General features: G+C 46.3%; 1 protein-coding gene across 2 annotated transcripts in view; it reads left to right on the forward strand.

The window, feature by feature from the left end:
- TBC1D12 (TBC1 domain family member 12) overlaps positions 1-16,724 on the forward strand; it is a 79,065-nt gene that overhangs the window by 8,078 nt on the left and 54,263 nt on the right. For both annotated transcript variants that reach the window (XM_070752362.1, XM_070752363.1), the window contains exon 2: positions 15,627-15,750. In XM_070752362.1, coding sequence (XP_070608463.1) covers positions 15,627-15,750 — 124 coding nt within the window. The remainder of the gene's footprint in view (positions 1-15,626; positions 15,751-16,724) is intronic.

Raw genomic sequence — 16,724 nt, forward strand, 5'->3', positions numbered from 1 at the left:
AGACATTACCTCTTGAAACGCCAAACATTTGGCCACTTTCTATTACACTAGTGCCTGCCTTTCGAGCACCAACAATTTGGCCTCTTTGAATGTCATGAGAGGTCTGCCATTTCTAGAAGGTTATAACCAATTTCCTTAAATTTCTGTTTTATAAAAAGGTAGTTTAAAAAAACATATCAAATAACAGAATTAAAAAAACAAAAAAATTAAAATATGTCAAGTTTTGATTAATTTGAACATGTTCAAAAATTATGCCAAAAGTCAAGTGTTTCCATTTTTTTGTCCACCTCCTGTATGTTGTCAGTCTTGGGCCATCAGACCCCAGCCTCTGCCCAAAGAATGTATTTAATGCAATAGTATGTCCAGTATGTGACAGATTGGTTTTAAATGTTTAGTTTTTAAGATAATTTTTAACTATTCTATTAATTGGCTTAGAAATGTTTTATATAATTTTGTAAGCCGCCCCGAGTCCACGGAGAGGGGCGGCATATAAGATGGATGGATGGACAACCATTTGTCTGAAATGGTGTAGAATTCCAGCCTGACCAGGAGCTCCAATGTCCCTTCCAAATGTGTTATTCTATTCCTATTCCTATAATTCCTGTTCCATTCCATTATATAATCTATATCTGTGATGGTGAACCTATGGCATGAGAGGCATTTCCCTATGTTAGCTCCAGTGCACATGTGCGCACTGACCAGCTAATTTTTAGCCTTGCAGAGGGCCAGGGGAGGTCATTTTCGCCCTCCTAAGGTTTCAGGAAAGCCTCCAGAGCCTGTAGATCGTACAGAGAGGGGCGGCATACAAATCTAATAAATTATTATTAAATTATTATTATTAAAACAGACCCCATGGGCCTAATAGAAGTTCGTTTCCAAAGTTCGTAAAAGAATTTCTAGTGGGCCAATTGGGCCACTTTTCACCCTCCCCAGACTCCAGGAAAGCCTCCAGAAAGCTCTTTTGGTACTGAAGCAAAGAAAGGTTCGCCATCACTGTTCTCTGTTCTGTTCTATTCTATTCTGTAAAGTACAAAGAAAGTAGGAATTTATATCCCACATACAGCATTTATTTTCCTTTAAAAATCTACTCCATCTTCATTATTTTTTCAGCACAGGAGCCGGTTACAACAATATGTGAAGTTGTAGGTATTTCTACTCATACAATAGATTTCATTGAATGTTTGAGTGAACAAAAACTAGCACAATCTTCCCCACAATAGTGTTCCTTGCAAATCTCTTCTAACTCAGAAATATTCTTGGGCTTCTCTGACTACGCTACACATTTTGAAATCTCCTCATAGATTGTTCAATAATATTCAAGTCTGAGGAATGCGAAGGCTATTCCAAAATTTGTGTGTGTGTGTGTGTTCCTGGAAGTATTTCATGGCCACTTTGGAGGATGTTTTGGATTGTTGCCTTGCTGAAATATCAAGTTTGTGTTCAGCTTCAGCTTATTCACTAACTGGGGACATCAGCCCTCAGGGATAAGAAAAAGGTCTGTTACTCCAAAGATGATTAGATTTGCAAAACAGAACCCCTGATCATTCCAGACAAAAACAGAACCCCTGGTCACTCCAGATAACTGCTGAAAAGTTAGCTGACACTAGAGTAGTTTTCTGCAGCCTTATTGTATAGGATTGCTTATATAACAGTGATCTTCATATGAGAGTTGTAAAAAAAAAAATTCTGGTTCTCGACAACAAAAGCCAGTTGTACAGTATATGTCGTCCTCAACTAATAACCAAAATTGAGCTTGGAATCTTCCATTATTGAACAAAGTAGTTGTTAAGCAAGGCATCACATGACTGCTTCATTCAATGCTCACAATCCCATCTCTCCCAGTGTGATCTTTAAGCAATCATATGGGCATGCTGGGGCCCTGAGGTAGAGGGGGCTCTTTGCAGATTACAGGGCCCACCAGTGTGTGGAAAGTTGTCATAGGTCAGGAGGTCCAGACCAGCTGCTATAGGGGCCACTGGCACCCAGAGCCTTCTGAACAATTATGAGAATGGCAACTGCTTGCAGATGGGAGTTTCTGTAGGAAGGCCATTCCTTACATTGATTAGGCGTGCCTGTCAGCAGCTGCAGAAAAATGCAAAGATAAGTGGAGCCATTGATGACCATATAACTGTCCTGGCCCTCCCTGCCTATGGCGGTTTTCTATATAGACCAGTGGGGGCTGCAGTAACTGGCCCAGGCTACCTAGTCCATGGCAACTTTACATGCACTCCTGTAAGTGGCTGTGGCCTCCCAGGTAGGGTGGGGAGTAGGTAAGGATTAAGCAAGGATTATTTGTATACAAAAGAAAACCTTGAGTAGCCTGAGATATTTTGGATTAAGATCAAAGGGGGTGGGAAAACTGTTTGGCTGAAACTATTCAAGATACATTCAGAGAAAAGGAGTGTAGCAGGAGTTTCAAGAAAAGAGTCCCCTGACAACCATTAAGCACAGGAGTGGCTCTATTATGCTTTGGGATTGTGTGACAGCCGGCAGCACAGGAAATACTATGTGGCCAAGCCGAAGTATAGATTCAACTAAATAGCAATATATCTGAGAATATTTCTGGACTAGCAGAGTTCTGCAAGGAAGAGTGGGAAGTATTCTAAATAAACAGGAAGACTCTTTAACTGTCAGTAGGAAATATTTGGAAGCTACTGTTTTTCCAAAACAAATCTTAATTAATAATCATAAGGCAGTCTGAATTTCTACAATAATAATAACAACAACAACAACAGAGTTGGAAGTGACCTTGGTGATCTTCTAGTGCAACCCCCTGCTTGGGCAAGAGACCCTACACTACTTCAGACAAATAGTTATCTAACATCTTAAAAAATTCCAGTGTTGGAACATTCACAAACAACGTCTGGAGGCAAGCCTTTCCACTGATCAATTGTTCTAACTCTCAGGAATTTTCTCCTTAGTTTTAAGTTGTTTCTCTCCTTGATTAGTTTCTACCCATTGCTTCTTGCCCTACCCTTAGGTGCTTTGGAGAATACCATGATTCCCTCTTCTTTATAGAGGGAATCATCAGATATTGGAAACTGCTATCATGTCCAGGAGGAAAGTGTTTTTAAAAGGAAAGTGAACACAAGAACAAGGGGATACAATCTGAAGTTAGTTGGGGGAAAGATCAAAAGCAACATGAGAAAATATTATTTTACTGAAAGAGTAGTAGATCCTTGGAACAAACTTCCAGCAGACGTGGTAGATAAATCCACAGTAACTGAATTTAAACATGCCTGGGATAAACATATATCCATCCTAAGATAAAATACAGAAAATAGTATAAGGGCAGACTAGATGGACCAGGACGTCTCTTTCTGCCGTCAGACTTCTATGTTTCTATGTCTCCCCAGTCCTTGTTTTCATTAAACTAGACATACCCAATTCCTGCAACCGTTCTTCATGTTTTATCTTCCAGTCCCCTAATCATATTTGTTGCTCTTCTCTGCATTCTTTCTAGAGCCTGAACATCCTTTTTACATTGTAGTGACCAAAACTGAATGCAGTATTCCAAATTTAGACTTACCAAGGTATTAACACTTCAGGTGATCTTGATTCTATCTCTCTGTTAACGTAGTCTAGAACTGTGTTGGCTTTTTTGGCAGCTGCTGCACACTGCTGGCTCATATTTAAATGATTATCCATTGGGACTCCAAGATCCCTCTCATAGTTACTACTGTTGAGCAATGTACCACATATACTGTATCTGTGCATTTTTTTTTGTTGCCTTAATGTACAATCTTACTTTTTTCACCATTGAATTTCATTTTGTTTGATAGCGCCCAATGTTCAAGTCTGTCAAGATCCTTCTATATCTATATCCTATATTCTGGAGAGTTGGCTATTCCTGTCAGTTTGGTGTCATGTACAAAATTGATGAGTTCCCCATCTATCTCTTCATCCAAGTCATTGATGAAAATATTGAAGAGTACTAAGCCTAAAACAGCCTTGGGGTACTCCACTGCATACTGCCGTCCATGTAGATGCAGTTCCATTGAGCACTATGCATTGAATGTGGTTAGTTAGCCAGTTTTGAATCTGTCTGGTGGTGTTGCTGTCTAACCTACATTTTTCAACTTTATCTAGTAGTAGGTTATGGTCTATTTTATCAAATATATTACTAACGTCCAAGTAAATTAAATCAACAGCATTCCTCTGGTCCACTAATTTTGTCACTTTGTCAAAGAATACATTAAGATTAGTCTGGAATGATCTGTTTTTGACAAACCCATGTTGGCTTTTGATTATCACTTTGTTTGCTTCTAGGTGCTCATTGATTCGTTGCTTGATTATTTTTTCCAGAATCTTCCCTGGGATTGAGGTCAGGTTGATAGGTTTGTAGTTTCCTGGATCTATTTTTTCCCTTTTTTGAATATGGGAACTATTTTTCCTGTCCTCTGGCAGTTTTCCGGTCCTCCAGGATATTTGAAAGATATTGTTCAATGTTTCTGAGATCTCATCTGCCAGGTCCTTCAGAACTTTGGGGTGTAATCCACCTGTTCCTGGTGATTTGAACTCGTCTTGGGTAACCAGGTGTTCCATTACCATTTTCTTCAATATTTTAACTTGTGTTCCTGATATCTTTTTTGTGATGTTGTTTTTGATAGGTTGGAGTGTTTTTTTCCCTTTGTGTAAAGACAGATGCAAAAAACGAGTTAAGTAGCTCTGTTTTCTCCTTGTTGCTTGTCACCTTCTTGCCACTTTCTCTCTGCAATGGACCAATTGTTTCCTTGACTTTTTTTCTTGTTTTTAATATGTTGGAATAGGTTTGTTACTTTTTACTTTTGTCGCAAGCCTTTGTTCATTGTGAGCCTTAGCTTTTCTCACTTCATCTTTACAGGCTTGGGCTATTTGCTGATATTCTGCCTTAGATATTTCCCCTTTTTTCTACTTTTTATTCTTGTCTTTTTTGTCTTTCAATTTGTCACAGAGTTCTTTATGCAGCCATGCTGGTTTCTTTTGGGACTTATTATTTTTCTTCTTCATTGGTATTGTGTTAGACTGGGCCTTTATAATCTTGCTTTTTAAAATTTTCCAAGCTTCTTGAGTTGTTTTCCCCTTGATGATTCTCATCCATGGAATCCTTCCCAAGCTTTATTGAAATTAGCTCTCTTAAAGTCCATGTTCGAGTTTGTTCTACTGCTTGTGTTTGCATAATGTTGAATACCAATATTGCATGATCACTTGCCCCCAAGGTTCCTGCAGCTTCAACATCTTCTATCATTTCATTTCTGTTAATGAGAAATAAGTCCAATATGGTTGATCCCCTTGTTCCCTTTTCTACTCTTTGGGTAACAAAATTGTCTACTAGGTGTGTTAGGAACCTGTTGGATGTTCCACTTGGTGCAGAGTTTGTCTCCCAGTTGGCGTCACGGTTATTAGAATCCCCCATTACTATTGTCATGTGCTTCCTACATACCTTATAAAGGTTCATGATTTATTCATTCTTCTTTTCATATTTTAATCTGTAAACAACTGCACATAAATATTCCTTAATGTGTTGTTAAACTATATTCCAAAGGTTGAATTGCTTAGTTGGATTGTCCTGTAAATATATATAGCTAGTTTTGATTTACAATCACAATTAGGATCAGAAAATTAGTTGTTAAGCTGTGTAGTCTTTAAACAAGGCATCATGTGACTGTAATTTGTAACCTACTAGCTTCACCATTGATTATGCTTGTCGGAAACTGTCTAGGAAGTTACAAATGGTGATCACCCCAACAGTACAGTATGAGGATTGATAATAAGTAACTTTTTCCAGCACTGTTGTAATGTTGGAACAAGCACTAAACATATGGTTGTAAGCCATTGCCCACCTGCAATGCCACAATGTATGGCCTAAGTATTAAGATTTGTGTGCTGTCTTCCTTGAGGAGACCATACTATGAAATGGTGTGTTTCCATGGAATTGTGTGTGTCTGGTAGCATTGATTGCTATACAGTACTTGAATATTTGCTCAATCAACAATACAAAATGTGCATTTTAGTTGCATGCAGTACATCCACAAAAATGTGTGTGTATATCTCTGTGTGTGTGTGTTAAAACTTTGCAAACTCTTCAACATTTGAAAGAGCTTCCATTTTAAATCTTCATTATGCAGCACAGAAGACGAGGGATTGCTATTTCTTCCTAGAAGTAGCAAAAACTGGATAGGACAGGTAGAGCGCCATTATTCAACAAAGAAGAATGGTGACTCACAAATGACTTCAGTGCTTGCTATAAACCATCTAGCTAATTTCTCTGAATAATTATACATATTGATTATGCAAGTCAAGTTTTCTTGTTACTTTGAAGGCAGCATGACAATATATGCATGGGTGGGCAGCAGGCCAGATGGAGTGGAACGCAGTTCCACCGGCGCAAATGAAGCTGCGTGCGCAGCTCCAGTTGACTGGTGGCAGTCACTTCCTGGATTACTGGTCTCTGCTCAGCTCTCCTTTTTCCCCCCTGCTGCTGCGTCTGCGCTCCTCACTTTTTTCCTCTTTCCTCCTTCCTGGTCTCATATGAGCTTACCTCTCTCCTGCCCAGCTCCCTTCCAGCCTCCTTTGGCCACCTCCTGAGGCCAGGAAGGAGGAAAGAGGAAAAAAGCAAGGAGCACGCAGCAGCAGGAGAAAAAAGGAGAGCCAAGCTGAGCGGAGCCATGTCAAAACGATCTGGGCTGCGGTCTTTTTCCCCTTGCGAAGCCCTCACTCCGCCTGCAGTTGAGATGAAAAGGCATTGTGCAATAATAACCTTGTAACTCCTTCGGCTTTCCAATATTTTTTAATCCCCCCTTCCATCCACCTCCTCCTCCTTAGAAAGCGGCAGGGACACCAGCACCGGCAGGAGTTGCAGGGGGCCCTTTTCCTCCCTCCTCTTTTCTCAACAGCTGATCAGCACCCATTTGCCTAGCTACCCAGCCTGAGGCAGGGGGTGACCCAGAAAGAAGAGCACAGAAAACGCAAAGCAAATTGTCACCCCAGCGAGCAACACTGGTGAGGTTGTAAGTCGAGGACTTAATAGTTCACTTGAACGATGATGATCATTCAAGCCACTCCCACTTGGTCACAGGGCCGGCAAGCCGCTCCTACCCAGTCACATGATCATCAAGCCACACCCACAAATAAGCCACACCCACAGTGTGACAGTAAAAAATTTGGCTGCCCATTACAGTGATCCCTCGAGTATCGCGAGGGTTACGTTCCAAGACCCCTCGCGATACTCGATTTTTCGCAATATAGTGGTGCGGAAGTAAAAACACCATCTGCGCATGCGTGCCCTCGCGCATGTGCAGATGGTGTTTTTCACTTCCGCACTTGGGAAGACCCCCGACCAACAGCTGAGGACCCGCCTGCCCGCCGCCGCGCCGCTCGTGCCGGGAACCAAACAGCCTGAGTTGCTCCCGGATTCTCCTCCGACCTGCCCTCAACTTACCTTCCAGCTGATGCTTCGATCCTTGGAAGAGGCCAGAGCGCCTTTCTGCACCACACTCTCCGCTTCGGTTCCTTTCCGGAAGATGGAAGTTTCTCTCCTTCCATCCTTTCTAGCAATACAATACTCGATGGTTTTAACCATCCTTTCTAGCAATACAATACTGTACTCGATGGTTTTAACCATCAAGTATTGTATTGCTAGAAAGGATGGAAGGAGAGAAACTTCCATCTTCCGGAAAGGAACCGAAGCGGAGAGTGTGGTGCAGAAAGGCGCTCTGGCCTCTTCCAAGGATCGAAGCATCAGCTGGAAGGTAAGTTGAGGGCAGGTCGGAGGAGAATCCGGGAGCAACTCAGGCTGTTTGGTTCCCGGCACGAGCGGAGCGGCGGCCGCGTTCCTCATGCCGCCGTTGCTGGCGCGGGCGCCACTTGCGAGGCCGCTGCGTTGCTCCCGTTTGTGCGGCCGCCGCGCCGCCGTTGCTAGCGCGGCCGCCGCTTGTGAGGCCGCCGTGTTGCTCCTGTTTGTGCGGCCGCCGCGCCGCCGTTGCTGGCGTGGCCGCCGCTTGTGAGGCCGCCGCGTTGCTCCCGTTTGTGCGGCCGCCGCGCTGCTCCCGTTTGTGCGGCCGCCGCGCCGCCGTTGCTGGCGCGGCCGCCGCTTGTGAGGCCGCCGCGTTGCTCCCATTTGTGCGGCCGCCGCGCCGCCATTGCTGGCGTGGCCGCCGCTTGTGAGGCCGCCGCGTTGCTCCCGTTTGTGCGGCCGCCGCGCCGCTGTTGCTGGCGTGGCCGCCGCTTGTGAGGCCGCCGCGTTGCTCCCGTTTGTGCGGCCGCCGCGCTGCTCCCGTTTGTGCGGCCGCCGCGCCGCCGTTGCTGGCGCGGCCGCCGCTTGTGAGGCCGCCGCGTTGCTCCCATTTGTGCGGCCGCCGCGCCGCCATTGCTGGCGTGGCCGCCGCTTGTGAGGCCGCCGCGTTGCTCCCATTTGTCCGGACGCCGCGCCGCCGTTGCTGGCGCGGCCGCCGCTTGTGAGGCCACCGCGTTGCTCCCCTTTGTCCGGATGCCGCGCCGCCGTTGCTGGCGCGGCCGCCGCTTGTGAGGCCGCCGCGTTGTTCCCCTTTGTCCGGACGCCGCGGCGCCGTTGCTGGTGCGGCCGCCGCTTGTGAGGCCGCCGCGTTGCTCCCGTTTGTCCGGCCGCCGCGCCACCGTTGCTGGCGCGGCCGCCGCTTGTGAGGCCGCCGCATTGCTCCCGTTTGTCCGGCCGCCGCTTGTCCGCGCGCCCGCCCTTCGCCTGCCCACGCCGTTGCTCGCGGAAGCAGCGCTGGGGTTTCCCCGCCGCCCACGCAAAGGGGAAACCCCGGCAAGAGGGGGAAGACCCAGGGAAGCCGCCCAGCAGCTGATCTGCCCGGCGGGGAAGCAAACTCCACCATCTACGCATGCGTGGCCATAGGGGAAAAAAAGGACGCACATGCGCAGATGGTGTTGTTTACTTCCGGGTTGAAAAATCGCGATATAGCGTTTTGCAATAATCGAGATCGCGAAACTCGAGGGATCACTGTACTGAATATATGGTAGATGCCAAATACTTTCCAAAATTATATTTCTGCTTCTCCTAAACCAGGGGTACCCAATGGCATTTTTAAGACTTGTGGACTTCAACAAGTCTTAAACTTGCCAAGTTTGAAGACCTCTGTCCTAAATCCTATCTTTCCTCCCATGTGTCAATTTAGTTTTTTGTCATGCATGCATGACATTACCAAATTTTTGGAGTCAGCTCTGTCTTGTCACATACCTAAAATCATATTTATAGATAACCTGTGCAAAATGTCCTATGTGGCATGTGTGCATTTCTCCGTACTGAAGGAGCGGGTCCAGCAGTCACATGGGTTGCTCATGTCCAATCCGGTGGAACTGAGCCTAGTATTAAAAAAGCTTGCCGGATCCGCCCCTTCCCCAGAATTCGCTCAGTTCGCATATCCTGCGGTTGTATGTGATAGCTCGTTCAACATTCTAACACCTTCCCTTCGATCTTTCCTTCAAAAAAGTAGTAAGATTTATTGTCTTTATTGTATTACTTGCACTATTTGCGCCAGCCGTTTTTAAAGGGAAAAAAATAAAAAGCGGCTAGGCTTTTTTACTTGGGAGAAGTTGCGGTTTCGTTTTCCCCCGGCGGTTTTGCCGGTTACGATTCCTGCGGCCGCTTGTGGATTCTTCTAATCCCTTGGCCTGGAGGTCCTGGTGCAAGTATTTATTATTGGATTATTGCTTAATTATTGTATAAAAATATATTTAAGGGCTTATAAAATACCTCCTGCGGAGTGGGACGCCTTTAGTCTCCTGGACTTAGTCGATCGCTTTTCCCCTTAAGAAATTCTACGAAGCGATTTTTTGGCGCGAAGGCCTTCGCGCCCTTTCTTAAAATATCTAGGCCTCTCGTGTTGGCCTTCTGCCAGCCGCGTAGGCCTCAGTCCACCGCGTGGATCCGGGAGCGGGCCTTGGGGGTCCCAGGCTAAATTCTCCACCGGCCTAGCCTCCAACCAGAGTGCCTTGGTTTTACTTAATTGCAAAGTTTAGGGAGGCTGGCCCCGCTGGATTTGGGGGCACGAACTCTGGGTTTGCCCAGATTGTCCTCACGTTTCAGCAGCTTCGAGGCCTCGAAGCAGGATCCATTCCTCTTGGGAAGTCCTTGAAATCTTCTCCTTTTAATTTAATTATTGGCTCAGCCTTGTCTTCTGTTAATTGTCAGACTATGGCTACCTTTCCCAAGAGAGGCACAACTAAAGGTCCCAGAGAGGCCAGGCCTACAGGCGATGAGATTACTAGTATCCCCCAGGCCTCTTCCTCCTCTTCTCCAGGGGCCCGCCCCTCGACCAAGGTCACCAGGGCCGAGAAGAGAAGGGACCTAGCCCTACAAAAGATTCATGATAAATCAGCAAAACGTTTGAAAGTGCAGGCCCAAGTAATCAGTAGTCAAGACCCACCAGAGGCCTCTAGCCTGCCTCCTTCTGGGGTCCCTGTGTTATCTCTGGATGAGCCAAACCTAGACAGACCCCAACCTAACCTATGGGGCATAGGTCCAGAGGAACCAGATATTATGGAAGATTCCCCCCAGCCAGGATCCTCCCAGGCCTTTAGGGATTCTTCTGCCATTTCTGCTGATATTTCCAATTTACCTCCTGAGTTCCAATCTATTTTTGCTGTGTTGTCCAAAGCCATTGATGCCAAACTCTCCTCCATCAATGAGCTTCCTTTACCTCTTCCTCCTTCTCGTTCCTCCCGCCCCTTGGGTTCTTCCCCAGCGGTCAGAGCTCCTATTCAGGATGACTCAGAGTCCTCCCAAGATGAATATGAGGATGTAGAGGAGGATGAAGACCCTTTCCAGGGCTTATCTGAGGACGAGGAATCCCAAATAAAGGTCCCTCCTCCTATTACTATTTTCCCTTCTCAACTATTCAAATCTCTCCTCCTCAAAGCTAGAATTTCTACGGGATTAGCGGCCCAGGAGAAACAAGCCTCCACTTCCACTGATCCCCCGGAGGAGAATTTACCTTACTTCACAGAGGAACAGGAGGATAACGAGGTAATCCCTATGCCTAAATTATTTAAAGATGCCTTACTTAAACAGTGGGAATTTCCAGCCTCTGGCCTTAATCCCTCTACCAAGGACAGAAAGTTGTATAAACTCTCCTCTTCCTATGAAGAGCTTCTATCTTTTCCCAAACCAGATGAACCTGTCAAAATTCTTCACTCGGCAGCGGCTGTGCCAGGCGAGGCGGAGGAAGTCCTCCGTCCAGAGGACAAGCGCATCGAGCAAATGCTCAAAAGAGGTTTCTCCGCTGATTCCTGGGCCATTAAAAGTTCTGCAGCAGCCTCCTTCTTCTCCAGAGCCATGCTGCTGTGGCTTCGCCAACTTCAACAGCACATTCCTCCAGATGACTTGAGAGGTCAACAAGACTTCAACAAGGTCTTTGCAGCTGCCCAGTACGTGGCTGATGCCACCTTACAATCTACTAGATTTTCTGCTAAGTCTATTGCAGCCTCTACAACGGCAAGAAGACTCCTATGGATTCGCCCTTGGCAAGCGGGAGTTCGCCAAAAGTGGCAGTTATCCCAGGGCCCCTTAAAGCGCGACCTTCTCTTCGGTGATCTTCTGGATCCTCTCCTCACGGAGACCACAGACAAGAAGAAGGTTTTGGGCCCAACCACAAAAAAGGTTACTAAAACGCAGTCCTTTCGTCGCCCAGGGCGCCAGCAAGATCAAGCGGCTTCCTATCAGAGATCTCCAGGTCAGTATTCCCCCCGCTTTCGTTCCCAAGGTAGGAACTCCAGGGGTAGAGGTTTTCGCTTCCAAAGGGGAGCTTCCTCTAACAGGGCTTCAAAAAAACCTAGATGGTAATCTTTCCTCCATTCCCATAGGGGGTCGCCTAGCTCATTTCGCTTCAAATTGGCGTCTCACCTCCAAGGACCCTTGGGTCATTGACACTGTTCAAACAGGCCTTCTTTTAGAATTTATTTCTCCTCCCCCTAAACGTTTTATTTCCTGCCCTTCGCCCAGGTCATCCTCAGATTGTAACCGTATGGAGGAGGCCATTTCTCATCTATTGTCCATTAGAGCCATTCAGCCGGTCCCTTCCGGTCAGAAGGGCCTAGGTTTTTACTCCATCCTATTTATGGTTCCAAAGTCCTCCGGAGGTTGGAGAGCCATTTTGGATTTAAAGAAACTAAACCTATTCATCAAATATAGGAAGTTTAAAATGCACTCCTTGTCTTCTATTTTGGCCGCCATTCACTCGGGAGATTTCATGGTCTCCTTAGACCTCACTGAGGCCTACCTTCACATTCCTATAGCCAAATGCCACAGAAAATTTTTACGTTTTTCCTTTCAAGGCAGGCATTTCCAGTATAGGGCGATGCCATTTGGCCTTTCCTCGGCCCCTCGGGTCTTCACAAAGCTCTTGGGGTCCCTGGCGGCCTATATCCGGGCGTCTCCCATCCACATTTTATGTTATCTTGATGATATTTTAATTCATGGGAACTCCCTAGAGAGAGTGAAATCAGACCTTTCTGTCACCATGTCAGTCCTTCAGGACCATGGGTTTTCCATCAACTTTGAAAAAAGTCACCTCCAACCTTCCACTTCCATTCCTCACCTGGGAGCCATTATTGATTCAAAATCTTCCCAGGTTTTTCTCTCTCCCGAGAGAAAACTCAGTATAGTGGAGTTAATTTCTAACATTTTATCTAATCCTTCAGTATCCATAGTTACTCTATCTTCTCTTTTGGGGAAGATGGTGTCATGCATAGGCATCATTCCCTGGGCTCGCCTTCATGCTAGGGAACTCCAGTGGCTTCTGTTGCCTTTTCAGAGATCGGGGCACAGCAACTCAAATCGACGCATTGTCATTCCACTGAGTGTTCGCAGATCCTTCAAGTGGTGGAAGTCTCCGGCCATGGACAGAGGATCCCCGTTCAGGTGCCCGGATCAATTTGTCATCACCACAGATGCCAGTCTATCGGGATGGGGCGCCCACGCCCAGGGGATGATAGCCCAGGGCACGTGGTCCCCGGAGGAAGCTTCCAGGCCAATAAATTGGCTAGAGTTAAGAGCCGTCTCCCTGGCTCTGAAGCATTTCTCTCCTCGCATCCCCAACCGGCACGTTCTCATTCTCACCGACAACATTGCCACAAAAAGCCATATCTGCAGGCAAGGGGGCACGAGATCCAAGGCTCTCATGAGGGAGGCCCTCAAGCTGGGCTTTTGGGCGGAAAAACATCTCCAGTCGCTCCTAGCCGATCACATCTCGGGGAGTCTCAACATCCAGGCGGATTGGCTATCCCGAGCAACGATAGACCCAGGAGAGTGGAACCTCCATCAAGACCTGTTCCATCAAATCACCCTCAGATTCGGCCTACCAGTCCTGGATCTCTTCGCGACCAATGCGAACGCCCAACTCCCTCGCTTCTATTCCAGATTTCCATCCCCGGGAGCGGAAGCGATCAATGCCCTCCGGAGTCCATGGCCTCCAGGCCTACTCTATGCATTTCCTCCAATTCCAATCCTCCCGGACGTGATTCACAAGGTCCTCACCGAGAGGGCCCGAGTAATCTTAATCGCCCCTCATTGGCCCCGCCGGCCCTGGTTCGCAGATCTCCAACAGCTGTCCGTCCAGGACCCTTGGCGACTCCCCGTTTCGGGGGATATGCTGCGGCAGGGGGCCTCTTTCCATCCAGACCCGGAGTGGTTCCACCTCACCGCCTGGCTGTTATCAGGAGAGATTTAGAGCTGCGTGGGCATGACCCTGATTCAGTGGAGGTCATTCTAAAGGCCAGAAGGGGCTCGACCAATCGAATCTACGACCACACGTGGTCCAAGTTTCACCAGTGGTGTCTTCAGGAAGGTCTCTCCCCTCTGTGCATCCCCATTCACAGAATTATTTCCTTCCTTATGCAAGGTTTCCATAAAGGACTCTCCACCAGCACCCTCCGGCGTCATCTGGCAGCCATTTCATCTGTCCTAGGGGGCCCCCGCAGACAGCCTCTCCGATCCTTCCCTGAAGTTCAGGAATTCCTCAAGGGCATAGCCAACCTCAGACCTTCCAAGGTCCACAGGTATCCATCCTGGGATTTGCCACGGGTTCTCCACTCCCTCACGCAGGCACCATACGAACCCCTAAAATCGGCGTCCCTCAGGTACCTATCCTTTAAGGTAGCTTTCCTGGTGGCTATTACCTCTGCCCGACGCATTTCGGAGCTGGCTGCCCTCTCAATCAGGCAGGACCTTTGCCAATTCCATCAGGACAAGGTAGTCTTGCGACTGGACCCCACCTTCTTACCCAAGGTCAGTTCCATGTTCCACAGATCTCAGGATATTGTCCTACCTTCCTTCTGCCTCCAACGAGACCATCCCTTGGCAATTAGATGGCACACCCTGGATCTCACCAGAGCGCTGAGAATATATATCCAACGCACAGGACCCTTTCGGAGGTCAGAAGCACTTTTTGTAGCCTATCATCCCAGGGTCATGGGGGCCAAAGTGTCTTCAACAGTAATAGGCCGTTGGATCAGAGGGACTATATCTAAGGCCTATGAGTCGGCCTCCCTCTCAGTTCCAAGGAACATCACTGCGCATTCCACCAGGAGCGCAGCCACCTCGGCCGCTTGGGCGACTCAAGCCCCGTTGGAGGAGGTCTGCAAAGCAGCCACTTGGGCCTCGCCAAATTCCTTCATCAGGCACTACAAAATTGATTCTTACGCTTCAGCGGACGCTGCCTTTGGCAGAAGGGTACTCCAATCCGTTATCTCACACGATAGCAAGCTAATCCCACCCTAGGGACCATCTATTGGGTATGTCCCATGTGACTGCTGGACCCGCTCCTTCAGTACGGAGAATAGGCGTTGATTGCTTACCTGAACGCCTCTTCTCGTACGGTGAGCGGGTACAGCAGTCACTTCCCGCCCTTGTATGTGTCTTCTTTACCTTTCTATCTCTTTCTTCCTCTAACAATGAGAGTTGAACACTACAGAGCTTCACAACTGAGCCTAGTCTATGGATTCGCGAATTCTGGGGAAGGGGCGGATCCGGCAAGCTTTTTTAATACTAGGCTCAGTTCCACCGGATTGGACATGAGCAACCCATGTGACTGCTGTACCCGCTCACCGTACGAGAAGAGGCGTTCAGGTAAGCAATCAACGCCTAATTTCTAGATTTTTCCTTATCTTATTCCATGAAGATAAAACAAAACATTGATTTTATAGAAGAAAACAATAATGCAATGTTCAACAGGGAGAATGGATCTCTGGGTCAGAAGTATATAATCAATTGTTATACAACTGTTATACAACTGTAATAACTACATTTGTATTTTATAATTAATGTCAGTAATTTTGGACTTTAAATTACAAAACATCAAACATCAAACAAAAGAATCTTTACTGAGATATTAATGTTTCTTTTACTTGATTTCAGTGAAGTTTCTACTCTGAAAGTCTTATTTATAATGTCAGTGATACATCTACATTAATTTAATACTTGTTCTTTTAAATATTGAGACTGGGAAAATAGGTTTATTTCATTCCATTCTAGTCAGAATAAATGAAAGATTTTCTAATTGCTGTAAAATTGGTAATATATAATGTTCACTTTTAGATGAGACAACTTTCTGTTTCTGTCTGTTAATGTAAGTGAAAACATCTACATTTAGATTTTTTTTTTTTAACAGAAACTTCTTTACCAAAAGAACAAAGGAACTCAAGCCCGGCATCCACAGTGCTCCTGGCTGGAAGTTATTCGGAAAAGTTCCACCAAAAGAGAACCTGCAGAAAGACTCCAAAATCATCCAACAGGTTAGCATTCTAGAATGGTAGGATAAGCCTTTATCTTAATTTTTAGACAGTTCTTCCATTTCAAGTATTTTTCAGAGTGATTAACCCTTTAAAAAGAACCTGGTATGGATTCTGTAGATTTGATGTGCATTTGCTTTAATGGCCGTCAGTTGAACAAAACTCCTATTGACTTCAGTGACATGCCCAGTCGTCCACCCACTTTCCTTAGCAGCGGCTGGCTGATCTTGTCTAAGCTAGAAAGCTAAGTGGGTCTGGAGCTACTTAGTACCTAGGTGGGGAAACTACCAGGCGAATTGAAAAACATGCTGGAAGACGAGTTGGGCAAACTTACATCTATAGTGATAAAGATGATGGATCAGGGAAAAAAGGACTCAGAACTGCCACTACTACTACTATCCCTGCCTATCTGGCCCACCTGGTCGGTCTTCCCAGTAGCTTTCCTCCCTCCCCATTTAGCCACTGCTCATTACATAGCCATGTTTAGTGATAGGAAGAAGAAAAACTGCAGCATCACAAAGCTTAGTACCGGGAATAATACATGCATTGATGGGAATAAGGAGATCGCTGACCATTTCAATAGCTACTTCTGTTCAGTTTTCTCAAAAGACACCTTACAAAATAATACTATAGAGGGATATAGCATTGCTTCCAGCTGTACGGATTCAGCTCCAGTGATCTTAGAAGCCGATGTCTTAGAAGAACTTGAAAGATTAAAGATAAATAAGGCAATGGGTCCAGATGGCATCCATCCCAGAGTTCTTAAAGAACTCAGATCTGTCATTGCTACCCCCCTGACTGATTTGTTTAACCAATCCCTGTTAACAGGAGATGTTCCTGAGGATTGGAGAATGGCCAGTGTTGTGCCTATCCACAAGAAGGGCAGTAGTGAAGAAGCTGGAAACTACAGGCCAGTTAGCTTGACATCAGTTGTAGTTAAAATGATGGAGACTCTACTCAAAAAGAGGATAAATCAG

This window comes from Erythrolamprus reginae, chromosome 5, assembly GCF_031021105.1.
Source record: "Erythrolamprus reginae isolate rEryReg1 chromosome 5, rEryReg1.hap1, whole genome shotgun sequence".
NCBI classification, from domain to species: domain Eukaryota; kingdom Metazoa; phylum Chordata; class Lepidosauria; order Squamata; family Dipsadidae; genus Erythrolamprus; species Erythrolamprus reginae.